Here is a 25,727-nt window from a genome sequence, read left to right on the forward strand (position 1 = left end):
TCCAACGATCCAACTTAGGTTGCTACATGGTATAACTCTTTACCTCACCGCTCATAGCGAGATGTTGTTTCAAGATCCAGCCTTGCATAGTGTCATTATGGCTAGACCTTTGTTTGTACAGAGATTCCCCCTGTTGTTGATTGCTTATGATGTTGACGATTTATTGTGATTCACGTTTTTCTAGTTGTACATAATGCAGCACAAACGTTCATATTAACAAGCTACTTTTCACGACTTTTCCTAATTGTACTTGCCTTATCTACACAACATTTAGCATGATGCTTCAAACTACAAAAACCAGATCAAAAGTTGATTATCAACCAAGATGCTGACAACTCTTATCACGTGTCCAAAATGCCCTACTTTTTTTTTGAAACTGGTTGACCACTAATTACATCGTTGCATGAACTTATAACGATGATATGCTATAGGGAGAAGCAGACCCCCACTCGGCTGCATTCGGCATTTGATATTGAAACGATTGGCTCCAAATGCCATGGGAATATCCATACAAGGCCGCGTTTATCTACCAGTGGAATGGTCAATATCTCTAATGGTACTTGACTAGAAGACGATGGGAAAACATTGAAGTCCAGTGTAAAACGTAGTATACATGCTGGAGGTATTATCATTCCCACAAAGACTGCAACCTCCAACTGTTTGTTATGTATGGTAGGGCTAGGCATCGATGAATGATAATAGCCAGTACTATTCATTGTCATGTGTTTGTCTATCCAGTGGAGTATGAAAGTATTGTATTGAATTGAGCCCAGCTGAAATCGAACTCTTTCATTCATTAATACCTTTGCACCCTATATAAAGAGCCAACATCTTCCCCTAATCCTTCCTCTCTTTCCATCTTTCTTTACTCACTTCACTATAAATACATCTTAATCCTACTCGACCAAAATGCCCATGACATCAAGGTCGCGCCTTGACTACCATATTCCCCAACATTACTTATATTGAATTCAAACTCTCCTCATCATGACCTCATTTGAAGAAGAGAATTCGGAAGATGATCCGCAGGATGAAGGGCCACAATACCGTGAGGCGTGACAGGAAACCCTCAAATCCTGGAACGAACGACTATATTGTCGAGGAAGATATATATATCCATCACGAAACGGATCATGCCAGCAGTCAAGGACCTGATGAACAAAGAGGAGCCCCCAACCTTTGAAGACTTGCTGGATATCCCGTGGAAGACAATCAATGAGCTTGGAGTCTACTTGAAGCTCATTTTCGAGAATCTCGAGAACCCCACGGCATTCAGCCACTTCGTCTACATTGGGAGTGCCATTGTGTGGTATTATACTGGTGGTGCCGCCGACAGCATGAGAACAAGCCAGGGCCAAAGTTGACATCATATATATCACGATACAACTACCGTTTACGAACCACCGTGGCTTTAATTCGAAGCGGACATACACCACAAGTCATCGGAACGTCTTACTCGCCATGGATTTCTGGCATTCACGCCTGGGGTTTCATCAACTGCAAAAAATGGCGGACATGTTTTGACGGCACATCAAAGTGAACGGCGTTGGCGTATGAGGCCAAATGACTACAAGCTAGTCTTTGGAAGGGTCAAGCGCAAGCTGAGATTCAGCACGCTTTTCAAAGTGGGGATGGGCTGCCTCTTCCTCTCCACCAAGAAAGAGGCGAGGATAAGGCATTTGTGTCTTTTCGCCGAGGCGATGTATGCGTACATCTTCGGGGCCTTCGAAATTCACCTACTCTGGGAAGATGATAGACAATTCCAGCGTGGAGTCTATTCATCTTAGTATTGGGCTCGCAAACATTCTCCCTGGATAGATCAGAGTCAAAGCTCCGGGTGCTAAATTCGAAAAGGGCGTGGTCTCATGTCTCCGATGGTCAGACCATGGTTAATCACAGGGATTACTTCAGATCAAACGCTGTGAGTGGTCTTTGACCTTGTCGAGTTCCTCATCGACAAAAATGCACTGTCTAACGTCAAGCACTTACTGCTGTCTGTTACACGAAGTATCAACACACAGTCATCTATATCCACGATATCACTAGCATAATGCGTGATGGGATTCCACAGGCTGTGAGCCAGTGCTTGATAAGCATTGCTAGTTGACGTTTACGGCATTGTTTGGAGCAGGAAGATACAGATACCGAGTCCTGTGCATCCACGAGGACATATTATACCGATGGCCTTGAGTGTCTTCATGCCCGACTGTCTGTTCGTTCTACTTCGGATCTACCGATGGACTCGAACTCTCTTCTGGAATCTAGACCCTATGAGTCACCTGAATATCCCAATTAGGTCCTCTTCGAAGATTTAGAAACGGTGTCTGGGGTGGTGAGGGTTAATGGTATCCAGGTTCATGACTACTGGGCCACATTAGCACCTCTTCGGGATGATGACAAGACTACTGCTGCAAGATTTGAATGTCTTGATAACAGTACGCATCCGGGAGAGCTGTGGATCTGCTGGTTTCACGCTTGATTCAGATGAGGAGATTATGTAGTACTTCTATGCTCTGAGATGGCTGGGGAAACCACTGGCGAATATCCCGTCTGTTAGAGCTTGCCAGTGACCTGCGGGAAATAACCCTAGACTGCACCGGCAGGCTCAGGGGAGAAATAATGCAGCACGCCGGGAACCTGGACCAAGGGGAAGGGCAAGACTCATTCTCAAAATCATAGAATAGAGAATGCTGAGAAGATCCAGGCTCGGAAGGCAGCAATGACGGAGGTAGAAAGGACTGCTTTCAGAGCTCGCAGAGCTGCCCAGACAAGAGGGTATAGAGCAAAAAAGAAAGCCGAGAGCGAGCCCAAACCACCCCGTATTGTGTCGGCAAAGAATATCCGCCGAAATGCAATGCGCAAGGCACAACGGGCTGGTGACGTGTTTCAAAGCGAGAAGGCCAAACTCCAGCAGAGGGCCGTCCGTGCCCGCCATCGCCTGAAGAAAGTTGAAGCAGCTGGTGATGCTCAGAGAATTGAGGAGGCAGCATTGGCGTTGAAGATTGCCCGGGTGGAGCGGTGGGAGTTCGCGGTTGAACACGGCAATTCAGTAAAGATCGTGCCATCGAAGGAAGACCGCAGGATGGTAAATGAGCACAGGGCTAAACAAGCTTCGAATACAAACATAGATAGGATTATGCTGTTCTTTAAGGACGGGAAAAATCTAGGGATATGAAATAAAAAGCAGTCTTAATAACACAGGATTATACTATACCTGAGTCACTTAGTACCAGCCTTTCATTTGCGGTGCCTTAAGTCAGAAATACTATTTCGCTAAGAAGCGAGTATTCGCTGTGACGGTGCAGCTACGGGTACAGGCACGGGTGGAATGATATTCCCTGCAATGATTTGGCATTTGACCCCAAAGATAGGTTGGTTCCTTGCTTCCTAATATAGGCATGCTATATTGACGCTGTGCTTTTAGGGTTTCCGTGGACTGTCCGCCGCATGTGATCTATTGTCCTCTTTATGGTTACCATGATCAATCTGCTTTTGCGCACTCGGCTTCCACCTCGAGTGTTTGCCAGTGGAGAGCAATAGCGATATTGTCCATCAGTACCGTGCCGTCATTGAGCGAGGACATCAGCAAGATAGGTGCTAGTATTGACGCTGACCAGTGTCGGACCTCTCACAGGGCCGTCGGTAGCTGGGGCATTGATTGCGCCGGAGATTATTTGCCGGCGCAGATCTGGGCAGGCACGTCATTGTTGGTCTGCCATGATTACTGCCAGGTTTTGGCCTCGGGATGGCCGTTCCGAGTGAAGATGTGACTTTTGGAATGAATGGTCGGATGACCAGAAAGTATATGACCACTGTTGGAGGTATTTGACGAAATGCCTTGCTTTGGACCTCGGGTGGCGATTGAATTGTGCACTGCAGTCTAAAGTGGTTTTGCCCAGACTTGCTTATGGCCCTATATTGGATGCGCTTATGGGAGAGATTGAGTTAAATTACATGCGTACCCACAGGCAGCATGGTACATACATACTTCAGCGATCATCAAGGATCTTCTCTAGCGTACTCACGCCGTTCGCTGGATGATTATTATGCCGACACGGTTTCCATGGCCGAAGCGTCGGCATTCCCAGGGTTCTCGTGACCCGAGGTCATGCATTGTTCCTGATGATCGGGGAGAATAGTCACGATGATCCTGGAAAATCTGTACTGAGGAGTTGTAATCAGGACAAGAGCAATGGATATGCGACCAAAGTTTCTACAAGAAGATAGAAGAGGAAGACATATTACTGTACATAACATGGGGAAACAAAGAAAACCTGGAGATGCTCACGGCTGACTCAGCGATCGGGGAAATGCCCGTGACTGAAAGCCAACCAACCAAAGCCCAGTTCTCAAACTACGAAGTCAACTGCTGGTCAGTCGGAGCTCTTCTTTCTCCCTCCCTCAGTCCCAGTTACACGCTGTGTTGGTTCCAGTCTAGAAGAGCTTTTATTCTCCATCCACCTGTCTCCTATTCCTCCTCCTTTCCCGCCAACTCACCTCTGTCCTCCACTACACCGGAGTCCAGTCAGGTACCACTTTGCCCCCAAATCACCGCCTCCTCCTATCTCCCTCCCCGCCGCCAACTGTCCTCTGTATAAGTCGCCCTTCCTGACTTCCGGCTCCGGGCCTTTCCTCGTCTCTGACCGTTTCCTCTATGCTGCGACGATAGTTATCCTACGACCGGCAATTTAATCTCGCCCCTCGAGGGCTTCCCCAGTCACCATGTCCTATCATTCGAACCCCCAATCCTATCAGAGCCATGCGGCCTCTCATAGGCCGATCCCGTCGTACAATCCGTTGGCCGCGGTGAACGCCCCGGCAGGCACCTTCTTACCAGGAACCAAAGTCCAGGTCGGCAATCACCGCGTGGTCATCGAGAAGTACCTCTCCGAAGGTGGATTTGCCCATGTCTACGTCGTGCGTCTGCCGCAACCCGTCGAGGGTTCAGATAGGGCGGTGCTGAAGCGGGTCGCCGTGCCGGACAAAGCGGCGCTCGCGAACATGCGGACCGAGGTCGAGACAATGAAGAAATTAAAGGGACACCGGCACATTGTGAAGTATATCGACTCCCATGCGTCTCAGCTCCGGGGTGGGGGCTACGAAGTGTTCCTGCTTATGGAGTTCTGTTCGGGCGGCGGCTTGATCGACTTCATGAACACGCGCTTGCAGCATCGGTTGACAGAACCGGAGATTATCCAGATCTTCTCGGACGTGGCCGAGGGCGTGGCTTGCATGCACTATTTGAAACCCCCTTTACTGCACCGCGATTTGAAGGTGGAGAATGTTCTCATATCTCGACACGGGACCTCGAGTATCTATAAACTGTGCGATTTCGGCTCTGCGGCACCCCCTCGTCCAGCGGCGACTTCGGCTGCGGAGGGCCGCCTGATCGAGGACGATGTGCAGAGGCACACGACACTGCAGTACCGGAGTCCGGAGATGATCGATGTCTATCGCAAGCAACCGATCGACGAGAAGAGCGATATCTGGGCGCTCGGTGTACTTCTATACAAGCTATGCTACTATACAACTCCGTTTGAAGAAGTGGGCCAAATGGCCATCCTGAATGCGACCTACAAATTCCCTTCGTACCCTGTTTTCTCAGATCGCCTCAGGATGCTCATCGGTAAGTTCAGTTGAATGTGGGTCGTGAGGGGTACTAACTTCGACTTAGCATGGATGTTGAAGGAGCACCCACAAAAGCGCCCAAATATCTATGAGGTAGTGCAGGAAGTCTGCCACATGCAAGGAAAAGAAGTTCCCATCCGAGATGTGAGTTACCCAATGGCTGGATTCGTGCTCGGTTTCTTACTTGTGTAGATCTACGCGAATCGCTCTACGTCGGAAGCCCGCCGGTATCAGGAACTTCCGCCGTCCCCGACCGAGACAGCGCAAGTCGGCGCGGTGTTCTCTCCACCAGTCCAGGAGACCCAAATCATCCCAGAGATTGCTCCCATGCGGCGCGGGCGGCCAACCAAACCGACCAGTTCTCAGCACACTTCCGCAAAGCCAAGCCCCTCCCCGTTCCGTGGTGGCTCCACAGACCCTTTCGCCGTCTTAGATGGCGGCCAGAAGTCCCGGGACTCTACGGACGAGTTCTCGAATCGGTTCCCCTCGTTGGATCAGTTTGATATCCTGCACGAGAAGGGTGGCAAGTTCGACTTTGAGCCCGCGTTCGCCGAGACGAAACAAGAGGATGGCGATCTTGCGCAAAGGCTTACAAACGCCTTGGCCGATGAGGCCTTCGCTAAACGTCCTTCTCCGGAGCAGGCTCCCCAACCACCAGTCCAGAAGCAACCCCACACGTCGCACGTCAAGAGTCGACCCTCCGAGTCTTTCAACTACCGCGAGGAACCCCAGCAGCCGCAGGTGCCCCTGTACCAACCGGTGCCGCAGAAGCCGACCATGGTCTCCACAGGCACGATGACGTCGCCACCCCAGACGCCGTCAGTGCCGGAGCTGAAGCCCCCTAGCCGCCCCATCTATCGATTCCCTTCGTCAGACCATCAACGCCGGCCCTCCAGCCAACCGTGGCCCGCGGACGGCGACAAGAAAGTTTCCCGGCCCCTCAACCCTCCGTCTCCTAAAAAGCCCTCGGCGGACCCAAGAACGTCGGCGGACCGCATCTCCGAGCTGTCGACCTCTTCGTCGAGGCCTTCCTTGGAAGGTATGCGACCATCGAACTTGGAGTTGGAAGAGCTCACGAGTCGATCCAAATCGGCCAACAGCAAAACTCGCCCATTGTCCGTTCAGGCAGCTTCCAAGTATGACTTTGGCCGAGGCTCCGAGAGCGCGCGTTCCTCGCTCGACATCCCCAGGCCCTCGTACGACATGGGCGCGCCGCTACAACATGCGCGGACCGAGGCGGACCGGGCCAATATCTCGTCCGACATTGACTATCTCCGGGCGAGGGAGGAGGAGAGCAACCGAAAGAAAGAGAAGCGGTACAGTGGCAGCTCCAAACACACCAAGCGGTCGAGTCTTTCTACGTTATCGCTGTCGGGGACCAAAACATTGTTTGCTGGTCGGTTTGGCGATGCATTCCGGCGGTTCGAACAGAGCAACCAAGAATCCAAAGCTCAGTCTCCCGCCGCCGAAGAGCCGAAGCAGGTCATGATCACTTCGTCGGAATTAGTAGAGGTGCCTGCCGAAATGAGTGATGCCGAGGAGGACGACATCTCTCCGGAGATGCGTCGGGAGCTGGAGCGCCGACGTCTCTCCCAGGAGGAGAAACGCGTCGCCAACGCTGCTGCCGAGTATCGCCGACAGGTGGCGGAACGAGGAGAGGGGGGTTTCCGACCCGGGCCCGATACACGGTCGTCGATCCAGAACCGGGTGCAGTCATTCTTAGAGGAAAGTAACAAGTCGGCTCCTCCCCCGAAGACGGCCACGGGCTATGGCCGGTTCACGGAGGAGACGAACCCTGCTTTGCCGGCAAAGCAGAACGAACCTCTTCCGGAGCCGCGGATCAACTCACGCGCGGCGGGGCACCTGTACGGATCGCAGGGACAATCGTCGCCTGTGAAGGACCGGTGGGAGACGCCAGGTCTGCCCAGCCAAGAGACGGCAAATAGTGGCTATGCGCAATCGCAGCGCACGGGGCCGTCTCGGCCAGCGGCCCCTCCTAAGCCCAAGAGCCTGCGCGTGAGGGGGTCGGAGGTGATCAACGAGCGCAGCCAGGCCACACCTACTACGCCGAGCGAGGATTGGGAGGCCAACTTCAGCCGACGGTTCCCCAGCCTGTCAGGACTAGAGATGGAGACGGAGATCGAGATACCCAATATCCCTCTCCGGACAAAGGAGGTGTAATTATTATTGATTTAAGTGGGGTAATGGGGGTGTATGGTTCTATAGACACTGGACTAATCTTGTTCTATACGTATATATTGTCAATATTAGACAAAGCATTGCATTGCAGCATTACAAGTATATAAGACATAGTATAATCTATTAAGTTAGTGAGATCATAACCAACTACCCAAACAGGTTAGTCCACCCCAGAGTCCCCACTGCGGCTCAAACAGTCTAGATTCATCCAACTCTCATCCTCCAAGTTACAATCAATCAACTTCACACCAGACAACAAAATGGCTCCCATAACCCTCAGCCAAGTCGACGGTAAGCCTCCCCATCCCGACCCTCCAAAACATTCAACTAACAGAGGAAACAAAAAAGCCGACCTAAAAGAAGCAATCCAACATCTCTTCGAAATCCAATCCGCAGTACACGGCTACTTAGGCCCGGAAACCCAACAAGAACTCGTCCGGAAAATGTACCCATCACCTCACAAACCCGCCACCAACAAATTCCCCAAGAAATCCCCAACTAACACAAGATATAAAAACCCAGAAAATCCCTAACCCAAACCCTCTCCACCCTCCAAAAAAACACCACAAACACCCCGGACCCAACCGACCCAACCCAAGCCACAAATCCCGAGATCTCCATCGGAAACCCCAAAGACCCGAATCTCGCTTCCATCCAACTCCCCCCCGAGATCATCGACTACGTGGACGCGGCTAGGAATCCGGATATCTATACCAGGGAGTTCGTGGAGCTTGTGCAGCGGGGGAATCAAGATTTGAAGGGGAAAAGGGAGGCGTTTGCGGAGTTTCGGGATGTTTTGGCGAGGGAGGTGAGGAGTGCGATTCCGGGGTGTAGGGGGGAGGTTGAGAGGGTTATGGAGTCGCTTGGGGTTGGGGGGGAGAAGAGTGATAATGATAATGATGTTGGGGGGAGGTGATGCTGGATCAATGAATGGGTTTTATTTTATGGGGGGTTGTTTATGTGTATAAATGGTGTTTTATTGGGTTGGGTGGTGTTTTGGGGGTAATTGGATTCCTTTTCTTTTTTTTTTTTTTTTTTCCTTCTTATTTTACTATTTTTATGCTACTGGATGGCAATTGGAGTTGAAGGTGGTGTGCACTAGGTATATGATGGTGGTTGTTCCTGTACTATTTATGAATGAGGCTTTGCAGAATTGCTATCATAGACTCTGTCTATATCTATCTACTTATAGTAACAAGTATATACAATACAATATCTCAAATATTCACAACAAGTCAAATAATCTACTCCAAAGACTTATTCCTTCTCACCACACCCCCCCCCCCCCCCCCCCCCCACAGGTGTTATTCTTGAATATCAGTTCCATATAGCGATCATATCGTGCAAATCTCACCTCTTTATACCTCCACCCTATAGTAAGTAAAAGCATCCCTGTTCGCTCATATAGCGTAAGCTTCTTTATGTAGTGGAGTATTGGAATCGGGCTTGGGTATCTTTGTAGGGTTTGGGCCATTGGTGCTGGGTTTAGGGTATTAAGATAAAATGTAGGATATGTACCTTGTGGGTGGTGTGTATTGATAGCTGGTTCTTGTTTGTTGGGATGGTTGACTAGAGGTTATAGTGGTAGGGTTCATTATATATATACATCAGTATCTACTAACGTCATCCCGACAGGATGTGTGTGCTTAAGTATAGAGAGACTTATCTGTATACAATTATGTCGGATGGTATAGCAGGAGCTGCAAGTCTGGTATAGATGCTGATTAGCTTTTTCTGCCTGGCTTTAGATTGTAATCCATGATAACAGCAAGAAAAATAAATGCGATGGTATACAATGATAAGAAGATAAGAGACCAAAAGAAAAGCAAAAAGCAATGACCAGACTGGGGCTCGATCCCAGGACCTTATCGGTGTTAACGATACGTGATAACCAACTACACCATCCGGCCAATTGATGTTTTGTGTATTTGTAATTTAGCTATATTAGCCAAGAGCAAACTAGCAGACGTGCTGCTGGTTAGGTAGTATACGATACTCTACAATGTCGCAATAACCTCCTCCAAAACCTTGACCAAACCGGTCATCTCTTCCTCTGTAGTGGCCTATTAGTCTTGAACCCCGATGAAATACGCGAAGAGAAGCACTTACCTGTATTATAATGCAACATACTGATCCGCACAACTCCATCCTCAACGTCCTCCAAGCCAATGATATCCTTGATCAATCTATGACTGTACATATGGCCACTTCGGAACCCATACGCAGATCGCTTTTCAACCTCTTCTACCAACTTCTGGCTTTTCGTACCCCGCACCGTGAAACTAATCACAGGGACACGGAGGTTCTTATCCGCAGAGCGCTCTCCGTAGACAGTGACCCGATCATTACCATTGAGGAAATCCAAGATGATCTGCTGCAGTCTTTCCTCTTGGACGGCAATCTTTTCCCATGATGCAGATACATCAGGCTCGAAGTATTCGACTACTCGTGGAATGCTCTGAACATGCTCATAATTGGCGGATGCCAAGTTGAGCTTCAAGTCGAGGGTGTCCGTGCCCTTGAAGAAATGTCCTAGGGTGTCGATCTGATCATGAATGCGTGATGAGGCATACAGCTGCGCGATGTGAGGTCCATAGACCTTGTACCATGAGAAGGCCTGTTTGGGATAATTAGCTTCTGGAACCTTGCTAGATATGCAAGGCATACTCACGTAAAAGTCGACATCAAGATCCTTGACATCGACTTGTCGATGGGGCGCAAGTGCAACGCCGTCCACGCAGAGAAGGGCCTCAAGGTCAAAAGTAAGCATTACATCAGTTTTAGGTTAGCAGGTTCTTACCCGAGGGTATTGATGCACGATCTTCGCAATCTCCTTAACATCCACGATAGATCCAAGTATATTCGATGCATGCGGGCAAGCTACTAGTCTCGTCTTCTCCGAGATTAACTGCTTCAAGTCATTCGGATCGCAGACAGGATTCTGAGGGTTGGAAGCGGACCACCATTTCACCTCTAAACCTAGTCGTTCTGCGATTCTGACCCAGGCGGCGGAATTGGCCTCGTGGTTCAATTTCGAAAGAATGAGCTCATCCCCTGGCTGGAACTTCAATGCCGTGGAGAGATTGTGCAGTAGTTGTGTAGTTGATACACCAAGACAGGTCTATAGGACTGTTAGCGGGATTTACATTCCTTGAGTAGGACTACTTACCTCCTCGGGCTTTGCATTGATGAACTTCGCCGCTGCTTCGTAGCCATTCGCAAATCCAGCAGTGGACAGCTTGGAGGTCTTGTATGTTGCCCCCAATTGGACATTGGTGTTTGTGAGGTAAGATGCAATGCTAGAAAGCCATGTAAGCCACAATCCGATCTTAATCAGAGTAGACATACGACTCAATCACGGTGTCCAGTACTTGACTACCCCCTTTCAGCTGATTAGCAAAGCGCTAGATACTGGATAGAAGTCACAAAGACTGCGATTAAAACTTGACACACCTGCATTATCCAGGAAGACCTGCTCCTGCTTCAGTGCAGGAAAGCGAGACCGGACCTGTGCGATATCGAGAGTCATTCTGAAGGCTATGGTGAATATGTTACGATGAACTCAGCTGAGGTTGATGTATCGGACCTTAAGTATGATAGCAGATTGCGTTTGCTGTGACGATAAGGCGTGAGAGGGGTAAGTACTAAGCGGTCCACAGCGCGCCCTAAGGCACCACATCCCCCACATTCCCAGGTAAGCCACATGGTCGAATAGAGAAATCTATACTATATTCATGGTTTCCACAAGTTGGTCGTGTTAACCATATGCGAACTGCTATCCAAAACTACCTGCTCAACAAAACCGCAAACAACATGCGAACAGACAAAGCTCTCTGCTTCCAACCGGGTATATTCCATGCAAACCAAGATATGTCCAAATAAGAGCACATTAAAATAGCACAGTAGAAAAGAAGTCCAAAGAAGAGAAGGCAAACCGAAAAGCTAATAACATCATCATCCATTACCTCGAGCGTAAGCCTGCACTCGCGTTCCCCGCAGGGTGCGCCGCATCATGTACCACACAAAGCAGATACTTCTTATCCGGAACAACGACAATCTCATGCTTTTTGGTTCTCAGTCGCAGGAGCTTGACCTCATCGTCGTCCTCTCTCTCCGATGCCTCTCCATCTCCATCGTCCCGTGATGTTCCGTTGCCCAGCCCTTCTTGTAAGCCGTTCGAGTCTGTTTTGGAACCGTGGGCGTTTTTGTCCAGGGGTCGCGAGAGCGACAAACTTAGATCCGACGCGCTGGAAACAAAAGCAAAAATGCGAGCTGCTAGCGCTTCTGCCTGGGACGGTTGATAGGAGGTCTGACGGTTAGGAGTAGTGGCGCTAGACGGTGTTGAAGGGGTGGGTGATTCGGCAGGTGTCATACTCTCTACCGATTGTTCCTCGGCAGCTGAGTCGACCTGAGAGACATTTGGACTACTGTTGCCCGCTGGTCTCGTCGCTAGCAGCCCACTGCTCTGAATTATGGTCCCATCTTTGCGGGAAAGGATGAAAGTGGACTGAACTCCGGGGCGCGATGTTAGATGCGAAAGGAGAGAGGTGACATGTTGCGGAATCTGTGCAGACTAATTAAATTAGTAAATATCCGGACGTTTTTCCTGTTGAAAAGCAGACAGAGGAGAAAGGAGCGACTACTGCTGTTGTATGCGCCATGTTCGAGGTACGGGATAGCTTGAAGTGAGTTCTAAGAAGTGAGCGTAGGATAGATGACCGCTTTGAAGAACTAAACTCTCCTCATAATAAACTCTTGAGACCTATATCTTATGCCCCGCTGCCGTTTTCTAGCTCGTACAGGCTAATGTCTGTGGAATGTGAAAGGTTGAAGCTGTTTGGCATTTTGTTGACGATCTTCCATGAACGCCGACCGCATCGCGGACTGGATGACTAAGCGATATCATGCCCTGATTCAACCATCAGGAGGTATGCCTCCTCTTTTGATTTAGTATAAGTACTCCGTATAGAACTTCTACATGATCTGACAAAACTCTTAACGGTCTTGGATGGTATCCCAATTAACAGTAAATAGTCATACAAAACGCACAAAACAAAATGGTATCGCCGAAGACAGAATAGGAGATGCGAGAGTCATGCAAATAGGAAGACCAGTGTTAAAGAACGACTATAGAGCCTTACGAGGATTAGGCTCATGCTGGAAAAGACAAAGGGGGAATATAAGATAGAGAACGACCACCTAGAAACACCACAATTGAAGGAAATTTCAGAATGCCTCCCAATGATTCATAGGAAAGTACATCAAGCCCTCATCCCGAGCTGTTGTGTTCTTTCGGAATCCGACTCCCAGCCAAAATCGAAGTCCTCAATTATACTTTCCAACTCCTGAATGTCAGCACTTTCTTCCGAACCGTAGCTACTGCGTCGGCTGGAGCCTGGGCTGGCAATCCAAGTCTCTGGATGGTACGGAGGCTGGCGTCTGTGCGCATGCCGCTCATTCCTCATGACATGGGAATCTGGGCTGGACGAAGAGTTTGTCATAGATGAGAAAGATCTACTTGTAGGTGGAGTAGAGAGGGAGGTGGATGATCCACCGAGAAGGCCTTCTACGTTCTGTTTACCTCCTACACCGAGAGCGCCAAGAAGAGCAGCTTGTAGTGTTCTGTTTTGGTGCTCGAGATGTGCAATGCGCTTTTCGAGCTCTCGAACGTAAGAAGGCCGATGGCGACCGCCTCGCGTTTCGTGATAGTAATAGCTATCCTGCAAATGTGGTGATTGCGAGGAAGCTTTCTCCAGGCCATGGCTTCTGCGGTTTCTGGGGGTTCTGGGCCTGGAGTGGTCGCATGACGATGGCTTCTTCATATGACGCGTTTTGCGTGTGGCAGACTCATCAACGTTAATGGGTGCCAGCTTTGGTCGCCGTCGCCTACTGGAAGGGGGGTGTGCCTGTTGCTTGCGCATACCAACATCCATGCCTTCATCTTCCGAAGAGGGGAGAGGGGTCTCAGAGCGCCCGTGAGGATCCACGTCATTAGCTACCCTTTCACTGAGGACGCTTGTGCTTCGTGTCCCACCGCTTGGATAGACCTGAGAATTCCTTGCTGAAGCAGGTAGTGACGACGGTTCCTGAGTGTTCATCAATGATATAGCGTCAATATAACCGAGTGAGCTACCTTTTCGCGTGCTAATAGCATGAGCTTCAGTGGATTGCCCAGGAAATTTCGAGCCATAAGAGGAAGGAGTAAACAATTGGGTATCTGGAGATCCCCTTCCGTATTGACTCCTAACTCCCTCGTCGGTGCAGCGTGAAGCAGCTGTCGTCCCATCATACTTTTCGGATGAGGCCCTGTGAGAGAGCCTTGAAAAAGACTGCCGACCTTCTTCCGAAGGGCGATCGTCTGAGTCTTGCAAATAAATTCGACTCGCTGACATATCTTTCTTCTTCAGCGCACGAACCCTATCGGCTCGGCTTTTACTGGCTCTCACAGACGTGGTACCCGCCCTAGCAGATTTGATCCCTCCGTCCATTGCTGTCTCAGGTATGCTAACACTTGGTGTAGCCCGACCGTTCATTGATCCATGATTATCTCTCCTTGCACCACTGCCCATGGATCCTTCTTCTGTAGAACATGATGGTAACTGAGGGTCCTGCTCTTGTTGGTTGGCACGGAGACCTCTTCTACCGGCAATAGTGTCTTGTCCGTAACTAGGACGAATCCCTGGAACTGCTTCCGGTAACGCAGGCAGAGGTCTCATAGGTGCCGGTAGAGGGAATGCATCTATTGCGCCCATGGGCAAGGATGCCGGACGGCGGCCGTTTCTAGCCAGCGGCCTTTTTGCATGTTCTTGGCTTGTCCCATTATTTCTGCCTAGATCCGTCGGTTGCGCTGGCGGCATTTGGTCCACACATCCGAGATTTTCAAGGCCAGCGTCACAACTCTGGGTGCTAGATGAAGGCTTAGTGTTTTTATCATTCGATTGAGCCGAAGAACCTCGCTGCGCTGATTTGGTTGGTAAGGATCTGAGAGACGGGGGTGGGCAACCGTTCGATATGCGCCAGGCTCCTTTATTAGGCATACGTGGAGGCACAGTGTCGGGGAAAAGCTTCAGCGAATGGCTCTGCATGGCGTTGGATGTACCAGCTGATGATGACTTGCTGTCCGCTGCTTCGGGGGCATCTTTGGCTCCTGCTGGCTTGGCTTCCGCTGGTTGCTCGTGACTCGACTGTTGGAAGTCAGTATTACGTATAGTATATATGTTCAATGATGCCCGCCTACCTGTTGCTTGTTGTCCAAAGTGCTGGTCGACATCTCAGGGGGTTGACTGCTCGTTCGGTCTGGTATTTCCGGAACTTTCGGCAAGGCTTCTATCTCATCCAGTGGCTCACTAGGCGTAGAATTTGAGCCATGACCAGTTGAGGGATGGGAAGATTTTCCTTGCGAATCATGGTCGGTTGAAGCCTGGTAAGGCGGAGGGGTCACGTCCTCAAATTGAGGGGGTCGAGGCAACGCAGCGCCGACCAGGGACGTAATCTCTCGTAGATCAAGCGATGACAGACGACCTCCTTTCATTTCATATTTTTCAAGCGAATCTTCCAGCCATGGCCGTCCAATGCTTTCCACGTCTCTTCTGGAACTTGCTTGAAAGCTGAGATCGGAAGCAGATCTGGTAGAGGATACTGTGGAGTCAATACTTTGCTTGGGAGCAGATTTCTTGGGCTTTGGGAGAGTGAGAGAATCAGGCAGGAATCCCTCCTGCTGAAGCGCTAGTAGCTGGCGAGACGCTTCTTCGGCTTTGGTGTGAGGGTCTGTTGTCCTTTTGGGACGTTGAGCTAGCTGCCGCAGGCGTCGTTGGCCTGCTTTTAAGATATCCCGAGCGCTACCAGATTGCGAAGATGTGTTCGACAAGGAATCCTGTGCTTGGAAGAACTGTACAAGATCGGGGACGTGCTCACTTCTGTTCTGGATATTGGACAAACCGGGAAGTTGAATATCTCCTGGTATGTTCGACATGCTGGAGTGATCTCGTCTCGACAACTGAGGACTGAGGCGGCAGGTCGGTACTATTGGACTCGGTGCGATTGAGTTCTCTTGTAGGTCGACCAGGTGTAACATAAGGGAATCGACTAGACCTCAGCCATATAAGACTTTCCAAACCGATCAGGAGACATATGAAATGTCAAATGCGAGTCGACAAGGAAAGAAGCTTCGTGGTGCGTTGCCTGTACAAAAGTAACGTAATTCAAGAGCACTATTGCCTTGTCCACCTTGATGAAGAGAGATCAGTACCTCGAGACAGGTTATAAAAGGAATGACGTAGGTAGATAGAAGAAATGGCACACGGGTATCAAACAAAAAAAAGGACGGCAGTAGAGAAAGAATGAGGTAGGATGGTGAAAGTCTAATCAATATGTACGCATGATTGTATGTACAGGAAATTAATGGAGGATTGAGACATATGAGAAAAGAATAAAATGAGATATCAACCTACGTCCAAGGAAGATGCAGCGCAGGGAGAGGTCCTTTCTTAAAAGAGAGTTCCATGAACATCTGGACCTGTCACGACCCTACCTACATAGTCGGGGAGCATTCTGTCTAGTTCTTGAATGCGCCCAGACATTGTCGAATGAAGAGCCGGCTCGTTCTCGATAGATTGAGAGATAGAGTTGAATCTAAGTAGTGGCATTCCACCATGCCAGGATTCCACAGTCCCCAAGGGCCGAGGGAGGAGAGACAGCCCCAGTTGGGCACCAGGCAAGCAAGGCTAGTGGAGTCATTTCGAACCGAAAAGGAAAGGGAAATCGCAGGGGAGGAAAAAGAGTAAATAAAAGGAAATAAAAAAAAAACGTTGATTGACGATCCGTCCGTGCTAGTAATTCGATCGGGCCCCAGGTGGCGCAAATGACAGACCGACGCCCCATACATCGTCGAGCTGTGGGAAGCTATTTGTTCGCAGGATGATCCTATCACACTGGCAATCATTGGAGATTTTCGTCACCCAGACGGATGGGCCAGCACTAGCGAGTCAGGATAGTTTGTCTCTGGGCTTATAGTCGGCAGGTCAACGAAGAAATTTCGTTTGCGACTATATCGTGAGAAACCACGGTACGAGCTCAGCATTAGTGTCATTCCCGTGTGACGTCTTTACATGCCCTCCTTTTCGGAAAAGAAACAAGATCTCTTGAGAAAGTGTGCAAGAGCCGTTAAAAGCAAGGGATGCCCTGACTGCTTCGCCCCTCTCAACTCCTTGGAGGGGTTGATTGAGGTCATACCTGAAACGAGCCCCTTTGAGAACGCCAGATACGCCTTGACAACTATGTGGAAGACGTCAATTATCCCCGGGGATTGATCCAATTAGGAAAAAACCACGAAATCCAAAATCGAACTTGGGCACGTAAGGATCGAGAAGCAGAGAAGAGTGTGACGGGGAATTGGAAAGCCACCGAGCCAGGACTAGTGGCAATTGGGAGAGACGCAGATCAGAAAAAGACTATACTAATGTGACAGATGGACAGCGATCCCAACCGAGTGGATTTGTTTGTTCGATGGACGGGGACTTTCTGACTTGACAGGTCACAAACTCATTTATATCGACTATTTGGAGAGCTTACGAAAATAGAAAATAGTCGCGGCCGGGCCCTTGCCGACTTCCCCAAACGAACCAAGTCAAAGATACCTAAAGACTGTCGCTATGTATATCAATATTGGTTTTGTGCACGAAAGAAATTCAAAAGTACGTACCTGTTCGAATGGAGGGCTTTCTCCATTAGTTGCTTAACCCTAGCCCTAAGTATGACCGTGATATAATGTCGTACAGCCCACCAAAAGCCCTGAAGAACTAGTCGTGCCTCATAGCAAACTGGCCTATAAACACTACTTCCATGTAAACCTGCACGGTCGCTCTTCAGCCGACCTGAAAGAGTCGCACTGCGTCACCTCGTGTCCTGTTCATCGTGTTGCACAATCACCGACAGGGGAGAGAATAGAAAGAAATGTACCTGGGAGGGGCTTTTGAACATCTTGGCGTCATACCCAAACACTTTGGTAGCGATTCTACAAGGTTGAAGGAAGTAAAAAATCAAAGAAAATAGAAAAAAAAAAAAAAGGGAAAAGAAAAATGACAAAAAATGACAGGGCGAGCTCAGCCAGCTACCCCCTTGCATAAGAAAGTATCATGCAGGTCTCGAGAGCATCGCAAGAATAAGGATAGGTAGAAAGTCATTCAAGTATGCAGGAGTCAGTATGTCCATGTAGAACGCGCCACCTTCATAATTCACGACGGAGCCTATATTCTCCGATCGTGCCAAAGGAAGCACTCCAGAACATCGCCAACCACCTTGACTGGAACTCAGCTGACTGCTTTGGTAACGAGTTGATTCATTTCTCAACGAGTCAGCAGGTCGTCATCCTTCGAGGTATATGCAGAGCTAGTGCACGCTATGAAATACTATATCGTGCGTGACCTACTCTTATCAATCCGATTTGGCTTTTACAATACCTTTCTTTTGGGTGGAAGTAATATGTCCTGAGCTTTTGGTCTGCAATCCACCTGATTGGACTCGGTTCTCATGACGCCAATCCAATGAGAGATACTAATCTTCGAAATTGACTACATGAACCCCAGAGGGACTGCAGCAAGAGGAAACTGATGAGATTATCAGTTGAGTTAATACATCGTTAGGTGAGGAGCCTCCTGCATCGAGACTATTCACCATGACAATTAATTCTATTTACAATCCTATTAACACGAGCATGCACCTGGAACCAAAATAATCATGCATGGTTGGAATCAACCCTCCCAGCTCACCTATTTCTAAGGGTATACTCACTGAATGAAGCTTCTCCAAGCCTCTGTAGTACATATCCTATCTCAGTGCAAAAAAAAAAAAGAAAAAGAAAAAGAAAAAGAAAACTGAATAGAAACACAACCCAACGCCACGCAATGCTTTTCGGAATATGTTAGGGACCCTCAAGCCTGGAATCCCCAGAGGAATATCGTATGCTCGGCGCAACCCTCTGTCGCGCGTTGACCAAGAAGACGGGAAAATGGAAGGGTGGCAACACATGGCATATGCATGAGCCAAGAGAAAGTGTAAACGAAAATGCTGTAAGAACAAAAGGGGGGTTCGATGGAGACGCTCATATGCATGTCAGAAAGGTGGGACCGTGTTATCTTGTAGATCTGTAGATCAATGTGATATCTTGACATGTAACATGTCTTCTGTAAAACAGTAACATGAGCATGGAAGCCGGGCGATAAGAGATGCACCGGATTTCAATTCCACAGCCTATCTCCGTTTCGGTCGGATGAACGGGTCGACTGCTTTCTTCTTCCGCATCGGTGGAGGGGGCCTGGCCCCATTCCCTGGCCGCTGTGGCTGCTATATAAGAGGAGAAGTCAGCAAGCAGTTGCCAAGCTATCCATAGTAGAAATAAAACACATACATTTGCTGGACCTGCATCCGCCCGTGGACCGCTCGGAGGCTTATTCTGGTTGATAGGTGCATAAGCCGGCCCATCTCGTGACGGTTTAACTAAATCCTGCGAGACTAATCAGCAGAGTTCATTATGAAGTCGGAAGGAATGGCTGACCTCCGTTTTCGGCGGAACATTAGCATCGATTTTTCGTCGCGGGTTCTTAGGAGCCGTTGGGGGCACTTTTTGATCTATTTTTCGCTTGGGGGGCTTCGCGGTGTCAGAAGAGGGGGAATCGGTGTGTTTGCGCTTAGCTGCGCCTTTGCTGCTATCTGTTTTGGGTTGCTCTGGCTTTTTCTCGTTGGAACCAGACGTAACCTGGATAACAGGTACTTTGGGATCATGTCCTCCAAGCTGCCTGGCCCGTTGGCGTTCCGCTCTCTGCTTTTGCATTTGCGTGTGATGATATTCCTCTCGCGCAATTCTTTGTTTCTCTTGTTTGGATAGAACTCTTGTAGACTTGCAATCACGAGCAATGTGCCCAGCCTCGCCGCACTCGAGACAACGCTCTGATGTACAAACTGCACGGGTATGCCCGGGCTGCCCACATCTGTAGCAGTTGCCTCGAGCTGCTTCCTTCGCATCAATGTTGTCGCAATTATGAGTCATATGAGAGAAGTCGCCGCAATAACCACACATGCGGTTATCATCCAAGCCGCTGGCACCTCCTGACGGTCCCTCGGGCGGGGAGACGTAAGGTTCATTCTTACCAAACGTACCATCTGTTGGGAGGTTGTCACGAGAGGATGAGGACGAACGAGAAATAGGATCAGTTAGTGTGCCGACAGAAGGCTTTGTTGACTCCGGTCCATCAGCATCCAGCATATCAACATTCTTGTAGCCAGTAAATTGGGGCCGCTGGAGGATTTTCAACACATCCCCATCAGTATAGACACTCCGACGGCGAGCGTCTTTTATAAGGCTATTCCAAAATTCGCCCTGCACTAGGGACTGCGAATTTCCCAAAACCCAAAGTGAGGACTTGGCACGCGTCAAGCCGACATTCATACGGCGAATGTCGGACAAGAAACCAATTCCTTTATTGGAGGCTCTAACGCAAGAAAATATAATAACTTCACTCTCCCTTCCTTGGAAGGCATCTGTAGTGTTGAAATCGATCATGTTAAAGATTGCATTTCCATATTTCGCGGCAAAATGAGTTTTCAACTCTCTTAGTTGGCCTTTATACGGGGTAATGATGCCGATTTTGCCAGAGAAATCAAAGCCTTGGAAATCCGAGACCAAACGCTCATATAGTTGCATGGCTACCCGAAGTTCCGCCATATTGACCAACGAGTGACCTTTTGCAGCACTTTGATGAAGACCCTGCACGTCGAAGAATCGATATGGACTAAGAAGCTCGCTCTGATGCCAGGGACGAGCGCGAAGCCGTGCCATATCAGGGCCGTCTTGCAGTTTACCATCATAGAAGGCATTGCGCGGGTATGCACTAATTTCCGGATGCATACGGTATTGGATATCCAGCAAGTGGACATCCCTAGGGTGATTGGATTGCATCCGGACGAACAGACTCTGCTCATATTGGAATTTCGAAGCGACTTTGGACAGGACAGTGGGCGGTAATTGTTTTGGATCTCCGACAAGGATACATTTGGAACATCCGTATTTTAGCGGGATTAGAGCACTCAGTTCAATCGATTGCGCAGCCTCGTCAATGACGACTGTTTCGAACTCGATACTTAGGTTCTGGAACATCTCGTGACCACTACCACTGAGAGTGGCACAGATAACATGGGCCCCATCAATGATCTCCTGCTGTATTTTCCGCCGGTTTAAATCAGCATCACGGGCCGCTGAATGGTTTTTGTCGCGGGCGTTGTCGATCTCTTGACTCAATGCAGTCTTCTTCTTCTTAAGCAGCTCAAACTCCCGTTCTAGTTCTGCAGGAACAGGCAAGCCCTGGGCTCTGCATTGGTCCAACTTGGAACGAGTTTCTTTGAAAGCAGTGTCAGCTGCTTTGTGCTCCATATAAATCTTCTGTAGATCCCTTTCGCCCGAGTCCTTGCGTGATGTTTGGCTCAATCTTGCGTTCACTAGTTCGTCCAGTGTCACATCAAGGACATTAGTATTTATGGCATCGCTCCTTCCAAGTCGAATGACGGATAGCTTTTCATGGCGACCCTGAATTGTCTTGACACCTGCTTTGAATCTCATGACCAACTCATCAACGGCGGCATTACTAGGAGCGCACACAAGCAGCTTCTTTGAAGTAGTTGTCCTTGGGGGAGGTTTAATGTTCCCAACACCTGTTGGCCGCGAGATGGTGACACCCTGGTTACCAAGTACGCCGCTCAGCAGAGCTCCTACAAGGGCAACAATTGTCTTTGTCTTTCCAGATCCCGGAGGACCTTGAATGAGGGTGAAAGCATCATTGTCCAGAGCGGACTTGATAGCCTTTGCCTGGGCGGGGTTAACATTGTAATTCTCAGCAATTGGGCTCAAGGTCGCTTCCGAATAATTAAGGATTGGGGACGGCTTGGCTTTCACGACCTCCTCGCAAAGATCATAATATTGCAAGGCCATGAGAGCACCATATTCACGCTCAAGAGGGGTTAAGGATGTAACTTTAGCACCCCATATCTCCGATCCCGGTGCAAGGGCGTTGATAAATGAGTTACCGGGGTTGACTCTGTAGGCAATCTCTACGGTCCCCTTCTTCTTATTTATTCCCGCAACCCGAGCAAGACAATGCGGAGCAGACGGGTTATTAGTCGGTGAGTTTGCCTTTGAAAGCAAGACAATGTCTGCTTCGCCAAGCCCATAGTCCTTGACCTCAAGCGCTGGCATAACCGTGCTAACTTCCACGAAAGAGTCCACTGATAGTCGTGTCGCGACCTTAACCTCGAATGGTTTGAAGTTTCCCTCTTCCTTCGAGGACTGGAAACCTTGCCATGCTTCTAGTATCAGAAGAGGCTCGAAAGTTTTTTGGTAATCAATAGGGTCTCTGAATGTGTTAGATATCAAACTATAGTCGGTACGACCCGAGTTCGGCGGAAGATCGCCGTTAGCAAAGAAGTCCCAAGACAATATGGTCCGATGTAGTGAAGAGAGGTCTGGAGCCAACCGTGCGCGCATATCCTTTGCAGAGCGCACTTGCTTGATCTTCTTGACAGGACCCTTCTGTTTGAGTGACAGTCTCTTGCTTTCTTCATAGGCCCTAACGGCGTCAGGTTTAGATCCACCTTTCGGGCCGAAAAGCTCCCTGTCGAGTTCATCCTCACTCTCTGATTCAGACTCTGACCCCGATGACACCATCATACTATCTGCAGGCCTATGATCCTTGCCTTTAACGCCAATTCCAGCTAGCCCAGAACCTTGTTCAGCGGTTTGTTCAGCAACTCCAGTCGCCGGAAGACCCTTCTTCAAACGTGCCAGCTCGGCCATATCACGTTTCTTTTTAGCCTCTCGCTCTCTTTCTCGTTTCTCACGGAAAGCTTGAACGGTGACATTGGACTTCAAAGGCGCCGGGGCGGGCCTGGGAATCGCTGGAAGAGCCTTTGCTGCTTTCTCAGCCCTCTTCTTCGCTTCGGCAGCGACTCTTTCCTTATTAAGTTCAACAGATCGAGATAATTGCAACATGACATCATCTGGAACATTGTCGTCGAACTCGTCCGGTGTTCTTGATGGGCTGGGAGTAGCTGAAAGCTCGGCTGGTTTAGCAAATGCTGTGATCGAGCTCTGTTTCTTTAGGCTAGCAGTTGAGGCAGTAACAACAGGCTTCTTGTAATAGGCTTCCAAAGCTCTAACGAGTTCTGCCTTCTCCCGTAACGTCAGCATAGTCTTGACAGTAGACTTGACTGCGACACCCTCAATATAATCCAGAGCATCCTCTTTCACGGTGGTAACGCTAAGCTCCCCAAGACGGCGAAGGAGCTTGGCAACAAGTCCAACTAGAGTAGTAGCCAAATATTCATCCTTAAGTCGCAGCCATTTGACCATTGTACTCATAGTCGCGGTAGGAGATTTGAGAAAATTCTCGCGGGCAGAAGTCTCTTGACTGGGGTCCGCATCGACAACGGCGCTTAGAAAGACACCGTACTGATCGAAGAGAAGATCGGCAAACTGGATACTATCACGACAGAATTCCAGCATCACCATTCTGTCATTGCCCCTGAGATGCCACGATTCAGTTTCGTCGAATATCGTGGTCAAGGCTTGCCACAGGTACTCCCACAGCTTTTGAAGAGAAAGAATCTCTCGGCGATCTGCGAGTTTGCGAGTTCTGAGCATACCAGTCTGGCTATCACAAAGAATATCCACAATGTCCGTCCCTGTATGAATCATCCTCGGAGCAGAGGCAAATGTTTTCATATTCGATATACGTCGAAAAGACCAGCTGAGCCCGTACATAGTCGTAGTAAAGAATGACTGTAATAGATGGGAAATGGCATCCCTTCGAGCAGACTGTCCACTGACATTTTTTATGAGGTCCACCGCAGCTTGATAAGTGTTTAGATCAGCTGCAAAAAGGGCGGAGATCAAAGCACTACTAGTATCTTGACTTTTGAAGAGCTCGTCAAGATGCTCCGGTTTGAAATCTGCAAGACGCTCAATTATTAAGCATGACAGATGTGTAAGATGGCCGTAGATCATATTGAAGTGAGTCTTCTCCTGGCTGGCTCCTCCCTTTGCGGGGAATTTCTCCAACCCGACCAGCGGTAATATACCGAGAAGAGCAGATGTTGAAAGGGCCAGGTTGTCTTCATGAAGGTGTTTTACAACAGCGTCCCAAATTGGAGCTGAATACGTGCTTACACCATGCTGGAGGGTATTATACCGTAGGATGACCTCATAATCGCTCTTGAGAGATTGGCACTCAAGAGCGAGTGTATTACGAATAACATCCATGCACAGCGTCGATATTTCGCGCTGACGTCCCTGTTCAACCTCAAACTTGGGAGGCTCAAGAATTCTAGCGATGTTTGCACTCACAACTTCCATGGTCTCAGATAGGACAATTCGCGCTACAGAGCCCCTCGAAGATTCATGATCGGTAAAACTGCGAAGTGTATAGAGTAAGCTTGACAAACCTATGTGAAAGCAATGATACCTGGCCAAGTTAGGAAGGCGTGCGTCTTGTAGTCGATCAAGAAGTTGGTAAACTAGGGACCTGCATGCTGACGGTTGATGGGGGCCCTTCAGTGACGACATGAATGGAGTAATCCATGATAACATATCTTTCATAGCGGACTTCTCATAGGGCTCGCCCTCGGTGGCTTGCATCAAAAATGCATCTAGCTGGGGATTGTAGAACACAAGCTCAATGATAGCTTGGGGCGATATGGTCTGCATCGCATCCCAGAAGTCTCCAGGTGCCTTTTCCAAGAATATCTGAATCGTATTCAAAATAAAGCGCAGTCCAGGAGATTGTATCCCGATGTGCTCCACCGAAAGACGGCAAGGGTCAATTTCGAGGGCTCGCAGATGATGAGTAATCTGGTCTTTATCCAGCCTTTTCACCACAAGCTGCATTCCACGCCATAGCCGCTGAATGGCAGCGACCTGAACCGGCTGTTGAGAAGCTGACCTAAGTGCGCCTAAGAGCCCTTCTTTGATTGCCCAATCGAATTCTGTGTCGGTAGGAGGCCGGGAATACCGCATCCAAGCCTGGATTGCCCAAAAGCTGCGACTCTGATTGGGGTCAAACAAGAAACGGGTAACGGCCGGAATGTAGTCCGAAACCTTTAGACTACGCTTCGTCTGAATGAGTCTAAAAGGCTCATCAAAATATTGCTGGAGAAGACTGTCATTGCGAAGCATAGCATCACAACTCAAGCTCTCGAAGATAGATAGCAAAGACGCCCGGTCCAACACATGAAGCCCGATTTCCTGGGGAGGTACCTCTTTCAATTTCGTTGTTGCGGTAGTCAAATTCCTCGTTATCCTCTTTATATCGCATTCGTCAATCATCCGGGAAAATTTTTCGATATCTTCATCATCGTAGTTTTCTTTCAGTTGTTCCATAAGCCAAATCTTTCCCGTATAGTATTGTTTGATACAGAGGTCGCATTTCTCGAGGGTGTCGTCTAACTTCCTCCAAATCCAGTTTTGCAGCTCTTCAACCCCCTCTTCGTTGTACGCCAATATGCGCATGCATGACAGGAATTTTTCCCTCCGAGCTGTCGCCTCTGCCACCAATTCTGCAATTTTCTTCCCCGACTCATCTACCTGATCGGTTTCGTCATAGCGTGCGTGGTCGTCATCATGTTGTCGCGGGCATAATAGGTGGACGTTGTCAGGAAGGGCTTGTAGCTCTCTGCAAACAAATTGACGCTTAATTACTGTAATCAACGGTGACAGTTGCAGGCTGCACAACTTAGCGACTCACCCAACAATATCCATAACCTCCATGATTACGACCCGACAATCCAGCTGTTATGTGTCGTGGCTGTGAACAACAAACCATGGAGCATTCCCTTGCCGAATAGACAAGGATTGGCTACTA

General features: G+C 49.1%; 6 protein-coding genes and 1 non-coding gene across 7 annotated transcripts; 2 read left to right on the forward strand and 5 right to left on the reverse strand.

Moving 5' to 3' along the window:
• Positions 1-2,719: 2,719 nt before the first annotated feature.
• AO090120000082 (uncharacterized protein) lies at positions 2,720-3,175 on the forward strand (the record flags this gene model as incomplete). Its single annotated transcript, XM_001823793.3, has 1 exon — positions 2,720-3,175. The coding sequence occupies one exon, from the start codon at positions 2,720-2,722 to the stop codon at positions 3,173-3,175; it is 456 nt and encodes a 151-aa protein (XP_001823845.3).
• Positions 3,176-4,722: 1,547 nt separating this feature from the next.
• AO090120000083 (putative serine/threonine protein kinase) lies at positions 4,723-7,809 on the forward strand (the record flags this gene model as incomplete). Its single annotated transcript, XM_001823794.3, has 3 exons — positions 4,723-5,626; positions 5,675-5,772; positions 5,821-7,809. 3 exons carry the CDS (start codon positions 4,723-4,725, stop codon positions 7,807-7,809), a joined length of 2,991 nt encoding a protein of 996 aa, XP_001823846.1.
• A 1,854-nt stretch (positions 7,810-9,663) lies between these two features.
• On the reverse strand, positions 9,664-9,737 carry AO090120t00001. Its single transcript has one exon. It is a non-coding gene; the product is annotated as a tRNA-Val (tRNA).
• An 87-nt stretch (positions 9,738-9,824) lies between these two features.
• On the reverse strand, positions 9,825-11,356 carry AO090120000084 (putative aminotransferase; the record flags this gene model as incomplete). Its single annotated transcript, XM_001823795.3, has 7 exons — positions 9,825-9,880; positions 9,937-10,444; positions 10,499-10,576; positions 10,628-10,948; positions 10,997-11,126; positions 11,176-11,209; positions 11,281-11,356. 7 exons carry the CDS (start codon positions 11,354-11,356, stop codon positions 9,825-9,827), a joined length of 1,203 nt encoding a protein of 400 aa, XP_001823847.1.
• Positions 11,357-11,788: 432 nt separating this feature from the next.
• Positions 11,789-12,199, reverse strand: AO090120000085 (uncharacterized protein; the record flags this gene model as incomplete). Its single annotated transcript, XM_001823796.3, has 1 exon — positions 11,789-12,199. The coding sequence occupies one exon, from the start codon at positions 12,197-12,199 to the stop codon at positions 11,789-11,791; it is 411 nt and encodes a 136-aa protein (XP_001823848.3).
• An 889-nt stretch (positions 12,200-13,088) lies between these two features.
• AO090120000086 (uncharacterized protein) lies at positions 13,089-15,799 on the reverse strand (the record flags this gene model as incomplete). Its single annotated transcript, XM_001823797.3, has 2 exons — positions 13,089-15,011; positions 15,065-15,799. 2 exons carry the CDS (start codon positions 15,797-15,799, stop codon positions 13,089-13,091), a joined length of 2,658 nt encoding a protein of 885 aa, XP_001823849.3.
• A 2,459-nt stretch (positions 15,800-18,258) lies between these two features.
• Positions 18,259-25,192, reverse strand: AO090120000087 (putative tRNA-splicing endonuclease; the record flags this gene model as incomplete). Its single annotated transcript, XM_023237600.1, has 3 exons — positions 18,259-18,324; positions 19,232-19,335; positions 19,810-25,192. The coding sequence occupies 3 exons, from the start codon at positions 25,190-25,192 to the stop codon at positions 18,259-18,261; spliced, it is 5,553 nt and encodes a 1,850-aa protein (XP_023092417.1).
• Positions 25,193-25,727: the final 535 nt, after the last annotated feature.

This window comes from Aspergillus oryzae, chromosome 5, assembly GCF_000184455.2.
Source record: "Aspergillus oryzae RIB40 DNA, chromosome 5".
Classification (NCBI taxonomy): domain Eukaryota; kingdom Fungi; phylum Ascomycota; class Eurotiomycetes; order Eurotiales; family Aspergillaceae; genus Aspergillus; species Aspergillus oryzae.